Consider the following 19472-nt stretch of genomic DNA (forward strand, 5'->3'; position numbering starts at 1 on the left):
TATCATTATTATTATTAGGTGAATTATTAATTAATTATTTAATTCGTTATTACAGGACTATATTATTACCAAACTAATAAAATGTTCATACCTTTGTTGGAATTGATTTCAATTACTTTTAATCAAGATTTCGAAGATTAAATTAAGAGCATAATTATAATGGTATCGGGATAGCCTTAATATTAAATTGTTAAATAAATCAAATAAATATTGATTTTATTAAACTATAATACTTTTTTATAAATAATAAATTAATAAGAAGATTAATAATATAATCTTAAATTATTAATATTTGCTATTATAATAATAATTTTAATGGAAAAGGGATATATAGTTTATACTTCTCGATATCTTTATCCTTATTATTATATCGATATAGATTGATACCTAATAACTTAGATATAATATTTAAAAGTTACAGAAGTTTATTTTAATTATAAATAATTTATCTAATTGAATCTTTTATCTTAATTATTTTGAAAATAATTAGTAATACTTTCAACCTTTTTATAATTCTTTTAAATATATTTAATAATTAAAACTGAAATTCTTTTTTTTAAAAAATATTTATAATTTCAGGATCTAATTATTATTAAAATATTATGAATTATATATCGATTAATATTTTATTAATTATTTACTTCAAATAGATTACATATTTTATAATAAATAATCCATATATACAAAGTTTGTATCATAACTTATATAATAATTGTATTCTAGTGGATAGAAAATACTCTAATTTAAAGTCCTTAAAACTTATAATATAATTCAATTATAACTTTTCATTATAAAAGTTATTGAATTTGTATTTATATAATTTATATTTACAGAAATCTTATATTTCCCTTTTATTCGTATAATTAATATTAAAAGAATAATTTTCCTATTTATTCATTATCAATTTATAATTATCAAGTATAATCTTTAATAAAATTAAAGATTCAATAATGGATTTGATAGATTTGATATTGTTGAGTTATTTTAGGGCTAGATATTTAATATTTTCAATACAATGTTTTTAAGATATGGGAGAATCTACAAATGATTTTGTCATATTTGATAAATGATAAGTAGATAATGAAATATTAATTCTGTCAAGATATAGCAAAGCTTGAGTTCGAAAAGTATAATATTAAGTTTGAACTGAATACTATTAATTCTTACTCTTTAATATATATTGTAATAAAGAATAAGATGTAAATTAAAGTTAATATAAAAGCTATCACTATATTGCCAACCGTTTTTATTCATATAAAGATAGATATTAAATTATATTAAAATAATATAAGAGTTTGTACCTCTTTAAAGAAATATTAATCTTGATTCAAACTATATATTACAATTAAAATTAAGGTGTTAGGCTTTTGATCTATAATATTACTAATTAGTGTTGATATTATTATAGGAATAATAAAGTTAATATAGTACTATGGTTTATATTGTTGTTATATTACTTGAGGTTCTAAAAGCTAGGGCTATGAAATGTATTGCTGTAGTGTCGGAAGACGCTAGCGCCAACGCTAGCGTAGTCACATGATCACTGTCCCAACAATTATCTCGTAAATTGAATTTAAATCAATCCAATAATTTTTTATACTTTTAATAATATTAATAGAACTTGATAAGTTTATTAATCTTAGTTTATATAATTGTTACGACGGCATCCAATATACCGCGTCACATGGTCAGGAAGTCACGTGATGTACCTAGAGGATCTAGGGGATCGAAGAATAAACATCTAGATCCATAGGATCCAGAGGATCCAGACAAGACAGAACTGTAGGTTCTGCAGAGCAGGAAGGTCTATATAAGAGAACAGATTTCATTACAATGTAGAGCTTCGTGCTCAAGAACAATCATTAGTTTCATTACTATAGTTACGAGAATTGCAACCAGTTACAACCTTATTGAATTCCTACTTGAAGTCTAGTCTAAACCACCTCGAGAGATCTCTAGCCACTTCCACGTGACCCTAGAGGCAGCTCCCGTAACAAGTAGTAGTACACAGTGACTGTATATGATATGATACTTTTTGATATTCTATTTATATCTATATACTAGTAAATACAAATAGATATAAATGAATTCATATTATATGTAACATGTTGATATATCTTTTCGTCATTGTGGGATTTATATGTAATGAATAAACTCAGACCTATACGACAGATACACCAAGGTGAATGTATAGATATGCAACAAGGCATTTTCGATCCTCTCCTCAAATGTATTTATGAATTTCAAGATAGGTGAATGACATACGACATGCAACAGAAAGATACATATCTCCTTCAATGGTGGATATATATAGAAAGAAGACTCAGAATTCATGTGCTATACAAGGTGGATGTAGAGATATGCAACAAAATATTTTCTCCTCTGTATATTCTAGCTGCAAGGATTGATGACGAGAAAATGGAGGTGAATAATATGCGATATGCGACACAAGATCTGGCGCTTCGAAAAGTGTGTGGGTACATAGGTATTGGCGTAAGAAGAGAGGAAGCTGGAACTTGGGTCGGCAAGTAAGTAGGTAGCAAGATATGCGATCAAGTATAGTGACATCTAGGAATAGAGATGAGGTGTGATAATCGGTTGTAAGATTACAAGAATGTTATAAATATATGATATATGATGTATTGTGGAAAACATCTCTTTTCTTGAATGATGCATGCGTGTTGACTCGATAATGATTCAATGAATCATAAAATATATGAAGATAAACCATGGTGATGTAGAAGAGGAGAGAAATCAGGGAGATCTAGCTACCTAGCTATCTATTCTATTCGTATGACTGACTTGATAAGTGACGAGAGACACAGGTGAATCAAATACGATATGCAACAAACGCGATCTGCTCCATCTCAAACCGTACATTCACATCTAGATCTCCTCTAGCAAGCAAGCAGGAAAGGTGAATGCTGAGATATTCAACCGAAAAGTTCCATACCTAATGAGGTAGATAGACACCTGGGTGTATATCAAAAAATGAATAGGAATGAAGTATACCTACTCAGGTACCTACTTCATTCATACATACACCAAGATCTCAAGGGGGTTGTTGAAGATCTGCAACCAAATGGTATAGACCTGTTCCCGGATTGATGTCAATAACCTTGGAATATGTATGTATGTAGGTATGGGTGTACTAGGTGCCTGTGTATATGGAAGTACTAGGTGCCTATGTATAGAAGAACAAGGTGAATCCTGCGAGATGCAACCCAAAAACTTGTGGTGTTTTAGAAAGAACGACGAGGCGGTGAATAGTGAGATGAGCAACATTTTGAGGATGTAGAAAGAAGGGTGAATGTTTTATACATATATATATATGTATTATATTGAGAAAGAAAGATATATATAGAGTATATAAAGCAAGGTAGAGAGGAAGGAAGGTACAGACATGATATAAAAGGAGAAGGAGAAGGAGAAGGAGAAGAAGAAGAAGAAGAAGAAGAAGAAGAAGAAGAAAGAGCAGAAAGAGAGAGCATATACCGATGTATCTAAGTATCGTATTTTAATTCAAATATCCATAATACATAGGTACCGACACGACCAAATCGTAATCGCCGATTCATTCTCATCAGCATAGGCATGTAAGAGTACTTGGGTACCTAGACATTACCCAACAGAATCAAATCAATCAATACGACCCTCAATCCCCTTGAAACAATTCATAAATCACCACAACTGACGATTTTACGATGAATTGATAATGAAGTCGATGTCCATGTCCATGTTCATATTCAAAACCATACCTACCGACCGACCGACCTCCACCCTCCACACACACACCATAAACCACAGACCCCGTGACCCCATCCCTCATGACCATTCCCATTCCCATTCCCATTCCCATTTCCATTCCCGTGACCCGATCCACCCACAAGCGAAAGCAAGCCAAAGCAAAGCAACCATCGAAAAAGCATCGCCCCATCGAATCGATCCATCCGTCTTTCCCTCCCTCAATCTCGATGTTCGATGTTCGATGTTCGATGTTCGATGTTCGTTGTCCCTCCAAAGTGGTTACCCCAACATAATTAATTCATCGACCAGATCAGGCAGGCAGGCATCAATGAATCAATGATCAATTATTAATCCCATCTTCCAACCACCAGCGTCATCGGCATCCATCCATCTCAGTGCATCTCATCTCATCGCATCGCATCGCATCGCATCGCATCTCCCCATTATCATTCATACATTCATACATTCATACGTTCATTCGTTCATATATTCATACATTTATACATCTATATATCCATCCATCCATCCATCCATCTCCATCCATCCATCCATCCATCCATCCATCCTCCATCCAGCCCTCAGCCCTCAGCCCTCAGCCCTCATCATATCGTACGATGAAAGTGAATACCCGGTAGAAAATAAATCCAATGACATTATGACACCATCACGATCAATCACTCCCTCACCCTCATCAAACAATTCCTCTTGCATCGACGATGTCAGATATGCAACAAAACCTAATCTTTTGCCCTCCCCATAATCCATTTCCCAGATTTTTTTCACAATGTGCCCGGGAAATATAGTAGCTATCATCTTACCAAAATCAACATCCAAAACCTCATCTCTCACCCACCCATCCATCCATCTAGATTCTGATACCTAGGTAACCTATCCTACCTACCCTACCTACCCTACCTACCCTACCTACCCTACCTACTCCGTTAAATCGCGATGCACCATGCACACCCTTCCCCCCCACTGCTGACTAATCACCCTCCTCCTTCTTTCTTTCTTTCTTTCTTCCCACCAGTTCCCCCAACCAAAAATATTTTTTCGATCCTCGCTTCCCTCACTCACTCCTTGGCATACCGCCTTTTCGACAAAGAAGATCTGAAAGAAATGCGCTGCATCGAGAATTCGCCTGGGGTGTTTGGAGGGGGGTAGTCATGTAGGTAAACGGTAGCTATTACGTATCTACATACATCGAAAGAATATGACCACCAGAATCAAGATCGCGATGCAGATTTTCTAGATGTGCAACAAATGCCAGCCACATGCGAAGAATAAAACAGGACAAGGAGAGAGAGAATTCTTTTGTTGCATGTCTGTAAATGTATCATCGTGATGGGGGATTTTCTTTGATGGGTGACCGGCTTCTTTTCTTGCTTACTGTTGATCGGTCTAAGGGTGTAAGTAACTAAGTCTAAGTATCTAAGTCTAAGTATCTAAGTATCTAAGTCTAAGTATCCAAGTATCTACATCCAAGTATCCACATCCAAGTATCCATATCCAAGTATCCAAGTATCTACCACATGAATTACCAAATACACATAGGCATTTAAGCATTCTCAACAGTGAAACTAATCACTTCGTCAACATTGGATTAGTTGGATGCAATAAATATATACGTACATCTACATAGACAGAAGGCTTGTCTCACCCTTATGAGCGTACTACATACAGTAATGCATATACATCTATGTATGTATGTGTGGAGGATGATACACTTACCGGTACGCGATTGCATAGACGAGTATCATATCGAGATTCACACCATACCAACATGGTAATGCGGTCCTTGATTGAGAAGATTGGTAGAGGTGCAAGGTCAATCTCTCTTTGCCTCATAATATAGAATGTGTGTGTTGATCACAGAAAGACAATATGGATACCGCAGGATTTGGCTCGAGGGGAAAAGGGGTTGAGGTAATTTACAAGACGAACAAACTATCACGTCCTACACATCTCATATCGACAGACATCTCTACACCTGCCTAGCCAGGACGATCTATTAAACGTCTCTTGATTTCGATTACAATTGCTGATATAAGATATCCGAAAATGCTCACCTTGTATTGGTATATCAAGGTCCAATCGCGTACCTTCATTCCAAGTAAGTACCTACTTAACAAGTAGCTCTGTCTACCCACCCGTTGCACAAGACGATATCCATTGCATCTATATCACTCATCATTCTACAGGCGCAAGAGACGATAGTCTACAGATCAAAGTAAGTATCGACCAATCTCCAATCTCGCATCCCGTCTATACTATCCTGAAAAACGCAGAACCACGTCGAAATATAGCAAGAGATCTTTACATTACACACACATTACTTCCAAGAGCCCGGTCTGTGCTTGCGATGAGCAACAAAACAAACGTGTCAAAGGCTGTAAACATGTGAATTATCTGTGTAGATGTACTGCCAAAGTAGACCAGCCCAACAAGTGCGGCGAAAGAGGTGTTGCGACACGGCGAGCACATGAGTTTGTGAAGAAGACACAACGCGACAAACCTTTCCTCTCCATGCAAACCACTCTTCAACAATGCGGTCTGTGCTCTAGACATGCAACAAAACCATATGACAACAATATGGGTAGTATGTGATCCGTGCTTGACATATGCAACCATCATCTTGAGTCTTGCTCAGTTGTTGAGAGAGAAAGATTGATTAAATCAATCGTGACATTCTTAATGAGGATAGGGGTAACATCTGGTGCATGAAGGAAGGGACCAGAGGCCGCGCATCAGGGAACGTAAATCACTTGAAGCAAGAGGCACTGGTAATCAAAAACGAAAACTGTGCTCGAATAAATTTTATAAGGGTGCAACAAACACAAAGAAAGTGCTTTCAGTATGTGATAGGGAGACGAGTGTAATGAAACTTCAAATTGAGAGACTTATCGTCTACCTGGTGAGGCTGATGAGATGCTGTAGATAATTGAGGCATAGATGATGTGCGCAAAGGTCAATGACAAGAAGCAAGGTCTGTACAGAAAGTGCAAAATGGGGCAGATGGGGTAGATGAACATACTTATATGATTACACATTTTCACCACCCACCCACGAGTGCTCCCCTCAAAATTTCCTTTTCTTCTTAGCGGGCGCCTTACTTTTTGCTTCCAATTCCTTCTTCAAAATTGCTCTCTTCCTATCAGCCCGTTCCTCAGAAATCTCCCTTGGTGGTGGGGTTTTTTCTTTCGATTTCTCTGCCTCCTCTGTCGTGAGTCCTCTTCCCCTTCCTCTGTTCACTTCGTCAGGGGTATCTTCTCTCTGACTAGCACCCCCGGTAGTAACCTTCTTCCCACCGATCGTACCCAGCTTCTTCTTTGGTGACGTCGAATTTTGAGAGTCGATTTCGGGCATTGATGCTGTCTCCTTTTTCTTTCCGCCGATTTTGCCGAGCATGCCTCTTTTAGGTCGTACCTTAATAGCCTCAGGTTCGACAATTGGGTCCGGCTCCGGCTCCGACTCCGCTTCTAGAGAAGGCGACGGAGCTTTCTTTCCGCCTATCTTCCCAAGCTTGCCTTTCTGCTTAGCTGGCGAAATTTTGGGAGCCTGTTGTCGTTGTGATGGTGGAGAGGGTTGAACGTCATCATCCGTGGTATCATCATCGTTATCATTATCACTATTATCAATTGCATTCGTAGAATGTAAGCTGTCTGGTATAGGTTCGTCATCTTCAGTGGTATCATCTGCGTTTTGACTTGGAGGATTTGCTGTTGGAACTTTGCGTTTTGTACCCAATTCGACAAGGGGTCTCGCTTTTGGTGGGCTTGGGCTTGGGCTTAGAGTTCGATCGGGACTTGGTGCGCGAGCTTGCGAAATAGATAGATTATCTAGGACTCTCGAACGCTGGGATGGAGCATCGAGATCATCGTCATCATCATCTGTAGAACCATCCATTGAAACGTCAGGCTTCGCCTTAGTTCTCGAGAGGTGAGGTGGTGTTGATTGTACTTGAAAATCATCCTCGGGTTGTGTATGTTCTTGTTGACTACTTCTTCTTGGTGGATCCGTTGCATTTGCTACGATCTTGCTTCCTAAAGTACCTACCCTCTTGCCATACATATGCTCCCACCAATTGTGTTTCTGAACCTCTTTGTTGATACTATTCGCATTGGAGAATTCCGGACTTATATCATTGCTCCTAAAGACATTGCTCAATAACTCCCACTTATCTTCCGGTGTGTCAGATCCTGACTTCTGCTTCCAAGCTTCTGCGTCGAAGATCTTCAAACCTTGGATCTTCTCACTCGCCTTCTTCCTGTCAATTTTCTTTCCCGGTCTTCCAGCAGCCTGGTGGAATATTGTACCAAGATCGGTCCCTTGACTTTCCAATGTATCCACCAATTTTTGAATAACCGCATCTTTCTCCTCCAACAGCTCCACTAGCTTCTCGAACTCTTTTTTCTTTTCCTGTAGCGCGAACAAACTTGGAAGAAGCAATTTTTCGACTGTTTCTTTCGGCGTTTGTGAGGTCAATTCGTAATGCCATTCTAAGTCCTTCAATCCACCAGGTAGTTGAATCGTAATGTGGAGAAGTAGACTTGGTAAGAGTTCAACTCCAGTGTCCGGTCCGACTTGCAACGATAGACTTGTATCATTTCCTCCTGCAAGACCAAGTCTAATCTTTTCGAGAAATATTGATAACTGGTCCTCGTCCTCACTTGGATCGATACTTGTATTCCCTTCTCTACTTCGTTCGATTATCGCATCGCGATCTGAACTTTCAACCCATGTATTCGTTAAATCGGTCAGTTGAACTAGGTACGAATCGTTGTTGAACTCGGATGAAATGAGTAAAGGGGGTAGATGTGCGCCAGCAGAGTTGAGAATTTCGAGAGGTCTCCAGGCGGCCATTTTCGCAATTGTATATTGAGATTGTCGTGAAGCTACGAATAGCTCTTTAAATGACGCGACACGGCCGCAATCGAAAAATGGACGTCGATACTACAGCAGGAAGATAGTACATGATAAATATGGTTATTTTCAATAGGATGTTTTGACATGGAACTCCTCAAAGAACGTGGAAGGTGATGGATGCAGTCTTGAGTGTTGGCATCCAAGGTCTTCTTAGCTATCAGGTAATATTCACGAAGGATTTACGCCGGAAATAACTCTGAGCAATCGTTCTTATTCCCAGTCGATGGAACTTTTTCAATTTGGCGCTAAATTCATGGAGATGGTTGTTAATTGAATTGTCTTTTTTACAGATATGCAACAAATTGATCTGTTGGTCATTATCACGTGCCTGATCACCGCTTTCTGGCAGAAAAATCTTCAAGGTCAACTCTACAGCTTATGTACATCTATGGATGCTCAAGCAACGCAGACCTTGACGTTTTTGGAAGCGTTATTAGTTGTACAGAGCATCATAATCAACATCTATTTCGTTTTCAATACAGCACATAAAATCCTTCTTTGTCTTTTCGAGCGCAGCGAGGTCTGGGGGTTTGGGGGCTTGCCCCCATTTGAAGAAAGGTTGATGGAGAAGAAGTGTATCCATTCCATATCTGATAGTGGATATCTAATGGATAAAACTGTGTTCCCCTTCTTATGTTAAATTCTTCTTGATCGCATATGTTGGAGCACGCAGAGCATTCCGTGGAGAACTGAAGCTAAGGAGCAATACCTCTTTGTTTCAAGCACAACTTCATCGCATCTGCCCTCCACAGCATAATTTCATCGGCTCTATCAAAAAATCTTACGATAGGCTCTGCTTCAGTTATATCGTGGGCGAAATTCATCTTTTCTGGTTTCATTGAGATCAAAGAATCTACGCTGAGAAAGTGGCTTGATTTGGCTATTCCATGCCATGATAAAACAACACAAACTTTGAGCATTGAGCATAAGCAACATGATTGCACCATGTAATGTCACATTTGTCCATATAATCCGGCTACCTACCACCGCGCGCTTTATTATAGTGGTATAAAAGCCGCGCAAGTAATTTTGAGGAGGGAATCCTTCTCGTATTTCGTCTAGCGAACAACACGAAGTGAACATGCCGGGATCGCAAAGATATAGTCGAGTGGCCAGTGAAATTGCGAATGTGTTCTCTGCGAGTGTTGACATTAGTAGTCGAGTACAAGCCGATTGAATAAGGTATATTCAGAGGATACTTGCACAAATCCAACGGATTATCAGAAGGGGAATTTGCTGTTGATGGTTACCCACACACTCCAAGCTGTTTTTTATTCATAGTATCTTGTCATTTATATTCTATCAATTTTGTTTACGCTTACCACCTCACAGCATGTAGATCGTCTTTTTTTATTTCATATACCCACTTCCCGTTCATCACAGCATATAAAATTCCTATTATTCCAACCTTACTAAATCAATTCCTCTCTTCCTTTTTCTCCTTCCTTATATTCTTCCACTTCAATCCATAGACAGCCAAAAGCTCCCCAATATCATAAACCATTGAAACCCAAAATATCGCCCTCAGCCCCTCTATATACACCTTCAATACCTTTTCTAATTGTCCTTTCTACCCTTATGTTTTCAATAGCATTCTAATTTCTATAACCTTACTATCTAAAAACGCTCTTGCATCTAATCCCAAAACCCTCTTCTCAATCCCCTTTACCAATCTATTCTGAAATAGTGTTTGCGAAACCGGTACAAAGACTACTCCATCTAGCATTATAAACAACAAAACATACGATATAGCCATTGAAATTCGCTTATTTGATATCATTATTTGCGCAACAATAATCCCACTCTCGAACCCCACGCCCACACCCAGACCGGTAAGAACCTGGAATCCTGCGTTCTACGCATACAATGTAGTGACCAATAGCGTGATTAATAGTCCGGAACCAATAGCGAATAACACCATGCAGATAAGCATGACTGAAGTGTAGTACCCCAATGCGGATATCGCTGCCCCAGTGCTAGTGGAACTCATTATGCATACAAAAAGTAAAAGGAGCATTTGGATTCCGACATGTAGGGCCAAGGAGCCTTTAACACTTTGGAAATATACGGGAAGGTAGTAGGATAAACTGAAAAAATCGGCGCCAAAGAATACCAAAAATGCAAATACACATACAATATTACGATTTTGGAAAAGGTATGGAGAAAGGGTTCCGGCTTCACCAAGTCAGATTTGCATGCAGATGAATATAGGGGTGAGAATAGCTAAGATAACAAAAAGGCCGATAATATAACCACTATTTCAAGTGTAAGTGGAACCGCCTTATTGAAAAGGGAGCAGTAGGTAGATTATAACGGGGATGAGAAGGAAGGCGCTAAGAAGGTCGAGCTTTAAGATACATTGTTTGAGGGTCAAGAAAGAAGGGTTATTAGAATAGTTGATATAAAGGATGAGAGATATTACAGCGACACAAAAGGTTCTAATAAGAAGGCTGAGGAAGGGGTGAATTAGTTGGTATTTGTTGACATTCTGGATTTAAAACGGCAGATGTTGATATTCTTATTTGATATAGAAGCACCAGTGTTAGAAGAGTTTATTGCTTTTCAAAAGTGTCAGTGGATTTGTAAATACTCTTTGTATAAATGGGAGATTCATGTAAAAACATTATTAAGTAATAATCCCGCGACTAGTGCTATTCCCTACATACTATTAATTATACCCATTGCCAACGGTCTCTTGTGTAATGGTACTTCTCAAATCAGTTTTGTATGTCTTGGAAAAAGCACTTGTATTAGTAGGAGACTATAGTAAGCTAGAACTTACAACTATACACAACAATTATGATCGAACCCGTGAACAGATCTCCGATGCTGGCTCTAGCTATGGCTCGGCCAACAATAAGCATATTACTGCTGATTACTGTGGCGCAAATCAAAGAGCTTTGTATTGATCTATTAGCACATAGGACTGAAAGCAAATGTGCTGACTATTTACCCAAGCTTGAAGATGGCAATGGCAGTCAGGAAGGTATATTTGATCTGCCGATTCGTCAGCCAACAAGTGATTCTTCCATTGAGAAATGCAGTGCTCACGCACACTGAATATAGAGTATAAGTCGACCACCCTACTTTCGGGCCACTTCTGTTTTGGGCCACCCTTTTACACCAAAAATCGCTTTTTTAGCCTATTAATATCTCTATCAATATATAATCTAATATAATAAAAATTTAAATATATATAATTTAAGCCATTTTAAGCTTATTTTGAAAATTTGAAAATTTTAGGAATTTTCTATATTGAGATCTAAAGCTTTAAAATATTGATTTTTAAATTTATATAGGAATTATATACAAATTTGAAACTTTTATAAAATCTTTAATAACCTTTTAATAACAACTATTAAAAGAAAACTATATATCTTTTTGAAAGTTTTGAATTTAAATTTATATAGAAATTATTAAAAAAAATTAAAAAAAAATTAATAAATATAGAGATATAGTATATAGTGAGTTTAGAATAGTATAAATAATCCCTGTAATTTTGAGGGTATTCTTTTAAGTATCTATTTATAGGAAATTTTCTTTTTTTTCTAAATCCTTTAAAATAAATATGTTATAAATTTATGATAAAATTTTATAGTTTATTTTTTAATAATTTTTATTAAAAAGTTATTAAAGATTTTATAAAAGTTTTAAATTTGTATGTGATTTCTATATAAATTTAAAAATCGATATTTTAAAGCTCTAGATCTCAATACAGAAAATTCCTAAAAATCTGAAATTTTCAAGGTAAGCTAAAAATGATCTAAATTATATATACATAAATTTTCAGTGAATTCTATCCATAAATAAGAAAGTTAAAAATTCCATTTTTGGTGTAAAAAGTGGCCCAAAAGGGGGGTGGCCCGAAAGTAGGGTACCCGACTTATCCTTCCAAAACTAGGCTGCAACGCCGCTTTCGTAAGTAAATAGCTCGATCCATACCTACAGACATCAGCAATCACTCATATATATAAACCTTAAAACATTAATACAATATCTAACATACAACATTAACATACTCATCAATCAATATCTCCCATACTCTTAAAATGATCCATAATCTTTAGAATAACAGTCAAAATAATCGTTTAATTCAATATTATCAAAAATATAGCCAAATATAATACCAATATAATAATAACGAGTTTAAAACCTTTAGGATATTATGGCTCGCTATTTACAATGATTGATCGTTCTGTTGCTATTGGAGTAGAGTCTTTAGAGGTTATACTCATAACGAATTCTTTTTGAGAAAATGAATCGCATGTCTCGGTTATGTCTATCTTCTCTTTATCTAATGAAAAAGTAGAATCAATAGTAATAATTATAACTTCATTTAAGACTTTCACATCACCTATTTCTATATCCTATATAATTATAATTTATGCTTACTTGAATAGCCAAATTAGTAGAAACAAATAATTATCTCTTAGGGCTCGTTGTACTAACATGTAAATCTATTGCAAGCTATTTAGAAACTATTCAAAGCAATACTGTTTACTACAGTTTTACGAATTGATCGCGCACAAAAGCAATCAACACCTCAAATCACAAGAATCCCCCTCCATGACCAGCCCGTTTCCTCTCTAGCCTCTATTATCTAGACCAATAAAAAGCGTCTGATAAGCTTGGCATTAATCACATGAGAAGGTGTCTGGTCGGCAGATCTTGTACCAATAGCAAACAGTATATAAAAGGGAGTTGTATTGTATCTCGTATTGTAAAGTCATACATCCAGCCTACAGAAAAACTTAGCTATACCGGACTGGGATATACCGGAAACTTGAATATACCAGACTTTTTTTCCTTTTTTTCTTAAATTTATATGGGAATATTGGAATTTCGATGAAAACTAGTATATCGAACTAAATTGATTAAATTCTGGTATAAAATTTAATGATCAATCTAGCTGAATAAGCTATATTTTGGATAAATAAGCTTGAAAGGCTATTATCATATAATATTTTCTCGAAAATATTAGAGTTTAGAGTTGAAATCAGATATAAATTTTGATTAGAAAGCTTAAGCCATTATTTTTTATATCGGAATCTTCTTTATACTGGATTTCATTAGTCGAAAATTTCAGTTTAATATAATCAAGTTCTTCTGTATTCCGTTCTTGTATACATCCGGCACTAGTATAATCCTTATCACATGTATTGAATGCTCAGGTTAGTTGAGAGGTATCCCTCCCACCCCTGTCGTCTGCTCCTTTTATTCAAGAATTAAATGAGAAGAACGATGAGATTTTAGAAATTTTGAGATTTTGAGTATTCTAAGTGTTTCCTCAATAAAATTACCTAGGAACAATAATCTTTAATTATATTTTCTTTTAATTTTATTAAAATATAGTTATAATTAAAACTAAATATTATTTTAAGAAATCAGAAGTAATAAATCTTTTTAGAATAATATTAGTAATACATTAAAATCTTAGATTATTAGATTATTTCTAGATTGAGATATCGAGGGTTAAGATATGAATTTTTAATTTCATATATGATTTTATATAAAAATTCAAAATTAAATAAAAGTCATTCGTAATTCTTTAATAGAACTTACTAAAAATAAACTATAGGTCTTTATAAGAAATCTTAATCTTAGTATATTAAGGACTTAAAGTCAATAGGAAAAACAAATAATTATAAATTTCAAAACAGTAGATCTACTATATATACCCTGTCAGGTGGTCGCTGTTACGGGAGCTGCCTCTAGGGTCACGTGGAAGTGTCTAGAGATCTCTCGAGGTGGTTTAGACTAGACTTCAAGTAGGAATTCAATAAGGTTGTAACTGGTTGCAATTCTCGTAACTATAGTAATGAAACTAATGATTGTTCTTGAGCACGAAGCTCTACACTGTAATGAAACCCATTCCTTTATATAGACCTTCGTTCTCTGTGCTCAGTCGGATCACAAATGATCCCTCTGATCCGATCAACTGGATCACTAATGATCCCTCTGATCCGGTTACCTAAGCGTCGGGGTCACGTGACGTCTATTGTGGCAGACCATCGTAACACTATCCCCTTCCTAGCTTAGCGCTTGTCCCCAAGCGTTACTTATAGTGTTTACCCCACTTCTTGTAATAATGTAATGACTGATTTCTTTCTTTCATAATGCCTGTTGTTAGGACTCCCAAATCAACTGAAAATCGTGCTTGCTTGTATACCAAATTCAAAGAAAGAGGTTTTATTATGGATGATCCTTGTGCTCGTTGTTCTTCCCGCAAACTTGAATGTCGTGTTTTGTCAGAGTCTCGTCGTTGTGGTGAGTGTGTTAAAGCTGGTCTGAAGTGTGACCTTCTTCCTCCCACTGTCTCGGATTGGGATGCTTTGGAGCGCGAGGAACAACGTCTGGAAACGGAGCGCCGTGCTACTCTTTCTAAATTGATTCGCCTCGACACTCAGCAACGATCCCTTCGTGACCGTGCTGGTGCCATGTTGCGTCGTGGTCTGAAAACCTTGGATGAGCTGGATGCAGCTGAGGAAAAGGATAGGTTGGAAAATGAACGTGTTGAAAAGGAGCGGGAACAAGCATCTGTTTCGACTGCTGATCCTAGCGACGACTCCTTTGCTTTCGATTCTTCTTCTTTGGATCCTTCGATCCTTGCCTCAATGGATTCTCCTTCTTTCTGGGCAAATCCGGGTATTGCTGGTGGAACGCCTCCAACTTCCCAGGGCAGTTGAGGTTTGTTCTTGGTTCCCATGAATTCTCGGTATGTGGATAATCTAACCATTTGATTAAATACTTGATTGTGCCTCTGACGTACTTGCAATCTAGTATTGTTTCGACATCGTATATGGCGTTCGGGTTAACTGGTTCGATTTCCGTAAATGGCGCACTTGGCGCTCCTGGTGGTGCTGGTTCGAGTAAGGATATGTGAAACACTGGGTGAATATTCATCGTGTCTGGTAGTTTCAACCGATAATTAACGGCCCCTATTACCTTATCAATCTTGAATGGTCCTAGTTTTCTGTGATCTAGTTTATTGCTTGGTCTTTTGGTTTCAATGTTTCGTCGTAGCAGATAAACTTTATCCCCCTCTTTAAGCGTAGGTTCCATACTACGTTTCGTATTGTAGTAGGCTGCTGTTCTGGATGATATAAATCTTAGATCAAGAGCAAGCTGCTCTTGTAAATCCTTTAATTGTTCGACTTGTATTATTGCTGATTCGGCATTAACCTCCTGTGGTATCGGTGTTTGGTATGCTTTAGGATTGAACCCAAAGTTAGCGCGTGCTGGTGTAATCTTTGTGGTTTCCGTTTCCGATGTGTTATATGCGAATTGTGCCATAGGTAATAGTTCTACCCAATTGTCCTGTCGGTAATTTACGTAGCATCTAAGATATGCTTCCATTGTCTGATTGGTCCTCTCTGTTTGACCATCTGTTTGTGGGTGGAAAGATGTCGATAGCTTTCTCTTGATACCCATAAGTGCTAGCAAGGTAGTCCAGAATTTCGAGGTAAAGAGCTTGTCTCGATCCGAGATTATCTCATCTGGTACTCCGTGTATGCTTACTATGCCCCTTAGGAACACATATGCTAGTTGCTCAGCATCCCATGTTTCCTTGAATGGTATCATATAAGCAAATTTTGTTAGTCTATCTACTACATTGAGTATCGCGTCGTACTCAATTCCTGTAGTAGGATCTTTTGAGAGTGGTAGTTTAACCACAAAGTCCCATGTAATGGACTTCCATGGCTGAGAAGGCATGTCTGGGGTCTGGAGCTGACCATACGGAGCGTGTCGTGATGACTTGTTTCGTATGCAGGTGTCACAATTTCCAACAACTTCTTCAACTATCGTTCTCATTCGTGGGAAGTAACTGATTTCCCGTATTCTTGCAAATGTTCTTGCAATCCCTTGATGTCCGTGTGCGGGCAACCCATGTTGTTCCGTCACAAATTCCTTGGTCATTCGGCTAGGAATGTATACTTTTCCGTGGAAGTATATTGTATCGTTTTCTATCGTGAATCCTGGTTCTGTTGCCTTGAGTATGCGTATTGCTGTAGCATCGCCTTCGTAGTATGATTGGATCTTGTTCTTTAGATGATTATCTTCCAATATATGAGTGGCTGCTAGTTGCGGTGCATTGTAGACCAGTGATTCGCCTTCCCGTTTGAATATAGCGTATGATTCGTACGACTTGTTTTCCTGATATTCCGGTTTTCGGCTTAGAGCATCGGCTCTAGCGTTTTCTGATCCCTTGACATATGAAATCTTAAAATTGTAATTGGCCATGGTTTCCGACCATCTGACCTGTCGTCTGTTTAATTGCTTCGTTGTGGTGAAGTAAACCAAGTTCTTATGATCCGTATACACCTGTACTGTGTATTTTGATCCTTCCAAATATACTCGCCATTCTCTAAATGCATCGACTATCGCCAGTAGTTCTTTGTCGTATATTTCGTAATTTAGTTCGGCTGGTGATAGTTTTCGAGAGTAGAATGCGATTGGTTGATATTTCTCATTCTGACCTGGTTGACTCAGAACTGCCCCTATAGCGAAATCTGAGGAATCCGTTTCCACTATGATTTGCTTTTCTGGGTCAAATGTTAACAGTATTGGTTCTCCGGCTACTGCCTGTTTGAGTGCTTCGAAGGACTCCTGCGCCTTGGCGGTCCATTCGAACGTTCCTTGCTCTTTTCTGGTTAAATTGGTTAAGGGTACTGTAATCCCTGAATAACCTTTAATAAATCTTCGGTAGAAGTTGACGAATCCCAAAAAAGACTGTACTTCTTTAATCGTGGTAGGCTGCTTCCATTCGAGCACTGCCTTGACCTTATCCTTGCTCATCTTGAGCCCTTGGCTTGATACGGTGAATCCTAGGAACTCCGTTTCCGTAACATGGAATTCACATTTGCTTGGTTTACATAGCAAATCGGCTTTGGCTAAGCTTTCGAGGATGCTGCTGACGTCCTTGATGTGTTGGCTCTCGTTGTTTGAATATACTAGGATGTCGTCCAAGTAGCATATACAACAAGTGTCTAAGTATGGTGACAACACATTGTTCATGAGTCTCATGAAAGTAGCTGGTGCGTTAGTTAGCCCGAACGGCATAACCTGGTATTCGTATAGCCCGTATCTTGTTTTGAAAGCGGTTTTCCATTCCTCGCCTTCCTTCATTCTGATCAAATGGTACCCGTTGCGCAGGTCCATCTTGGTGAATATGGTAGCTCCGCCCAATCGATCTCTTAATTCCGTAGCTAATGGAAGTGGATATCGATCCTTCTTGGTAAGCGTGTTGAGCTTTCTGTAGTCCACAACTAGTCTCTTAGTACCATCCTTCTTGGGTACCCACATAGTTGGACTTGCCACTTGGGACGTGGATTCCCTGATCCATCCCTTGGCCAAATTGTCATCGATATATTCCCTGAGCGTCTTCAGCTCATCGGCTGACATTGAATAAATTGGGGTGTGCACAGGCATCTTGCCTTCCTCCAATATTATCTCATGATCCCATGGCTTGTGTTCTGGCAAAGCCTCATGGATCCCTGGTTCCTTGAACACATGTTCGTATTTCTTGTACTGTTCTGGTATCATAGGCTCTTCTGCCTTGATTGCGATTTCCTGCCGTGTCGTTGGCTTCTGCATTTGTAGAGGAGGTGTACTGGCCTTCGCTCTTAATGGAGGACCCTGGACTGGGTGTCCTACGTCGCCGGTGTTGTTCGCGTTCAACTCTCCTTGGCGCGTGTTACGTCTCGCGGACGCCTTGAACGTGTCATCGTGACCGTTCTTGCACTGATCAAATGTCACTGTTTCTTGTGACCAATCTATTCTAGGGTTGTGTGCCTTCAACCATGGCATCCCTAAGATGATCTGTTGTTGGCCCAATGGCACAACGTCAAGCTGTATAACCTCTGAGTGTTGGGTTATGTTCATTTGTACTGGTCGTGTCTCTTGTGAAACGTTCCCGTCAGATCCTGCTAGCTGCCCGTCAACTAACTGCAATTGGTAGGGGTTTTGTTTCTTCTGGAGTGGGACTCCCAAGTACTTTGCAGCTTCTGGTGCAATAAAATTTCCTGTAGCCCCTGAATCTATCATGGCTTGCTGTATTTGTCCGTTTATTTTGACCTTGCAGTATATCTGTCCTGCTTGTCCTGTAGCATTCAGCTGTGGTGTAATTTGCTCATTCTCGTTATTCTGGATGATCTCATCGGCAAATGTTACACGTCGAGGCTCTTCCTCTTCTAGATAGACAGCGTTCGTTCCTGATCTAGTTTTATCATCGAGTAAGTCTTTCCATAAGGTGTATCGGGAGGTTCCTCGAGTTACTCTCATTATTGTACCCACGACTGGTGGTGGTAATATGGCCTGGGCTTGGACACAATATTCTCCTCCAACTTTTCTACAAAGAAACAGAGTCTGGCTCTCATTTCTCTCAGATATATGGTAGTAGAATACTTCCCATAGCTCCCCTTGGCCTGGACATTGAAGGTGTTCTTCACTAATTCTTTCCACGAAGGATGTGTTTGTAGTGATCCCGAACCATAGGATTCGGTGCTGGTCGATGTACCGAACCTCGTAGGATTCACCCTCCTCAGCGTCTGCTACACTGAGGTCATAGTTGATGGTTCCTTCATCGGTATTCTCAAATCTCCAGATACGACGGTTCCATTGGTCAATTTCTCGAATGGACCATGATTCCCCTAACTGCGGGTCCCTGTTTACCCATGAGAGGCCCTCGACCTCTTCTTCTTCGAGCTCTTCTTCGTAAGCTGGTGGTGGCGTGGCTAGCCCTGTCATGCTAACAGCACATAATTGTGGCGTGAAGGTGGCATTAAGTTGGCCCCTGCTGA

General features: G+C 38.4%; 4 protein-coding genes across 4 annotated transcripts; all 4 read right to left on the reverse strand.

Moving 5' to 3' along the window:
• Positions 1 to 4332: 4332 nt before the first annotated feature.
• Positions 4333 to 4512, reverse strand: EAF01_002446 (uncharacterized protein; the record flags this gene model as incomplete). Its single annotated transcript, XM_038910698.1, has 1 exon — positions 4333 to 4512. The coding sequence occupies one exon, from the start codon at positions 4510 to 4512 to the stop codon at positions 4333 to 4335; it is 180 nt and encodes a 59-aa protein (XP_038773620.1).
• Positions 4513 to 6825: 2313 nt separating this feature from the next.
• On the reverse strand, positions 6826 to 8610 carry EAF01_002447 (uncharacterized protein; the record flags this gene model as incomplete). Its single annotated transcript, XM_038910699.1, has 1 exon — positions 6826 to 8610. The coding sequence occupies one exon, from the start codon at positions 8608 to 8610 to the stop codon at positions 6826 to 6828; it is 1785 nt and encodes a 594-aa protein (XP_038773621.1).
• Positions 8611 to 9368: 758 nt separating this feature from the next.
• Positions 9369 to 9593, reverse strand: EAF01_002448 (uncharacterized protein; the record flags this gene model as incomplete). Its single annotated transcript, XM_038910700.1, has 1 exon — positions 9369 to 9593. The coding sequence occupies one exon, from the start codon at positions 9591 to 9593 to the stop codon at positions 9369 to 9371; it is 225 nt and encodes a 74-aa protein (XP_038773622.1).
• Positions 9594 to 10090: 497 nt separating this feature from the next.
• Positions 10091 to 10663, reverse strand: EAF01_002449 (uncharacterized protein; the record flags this gene model as incomplete). The annotated part of the gene is made up of 3 exons (XM_038910701.1): positions 10091 to 10243; positions 10283 to 10528; positions 10550 to 10663. The coding sequence occupies 3 exons, from the start codon at positions 10661 to 10663 to the stop codon at positions 10091 to 10093; spliced, it is 513 nt and encodes a 170-aa protein (XP_038773623.1).
• Between the last annotated feature and the right edge of the window lie 8809 nt (positions 10664 to 19472).

The sequence above is a fragment of the Botrytis porri genome (assembly GCF_014898465.1).
Source record: "Botrytis porri strain MUCL 3234 chromosome Unknown BPOR_003, whole genome shotgun sequence".
NCBI classification, from domain to species: Eukaryota; Fungi; Ascomycota; class Leotiomycetes; order Helotiales; family Sclerotiniaceae; genus Botrytis; species Botrytis porri.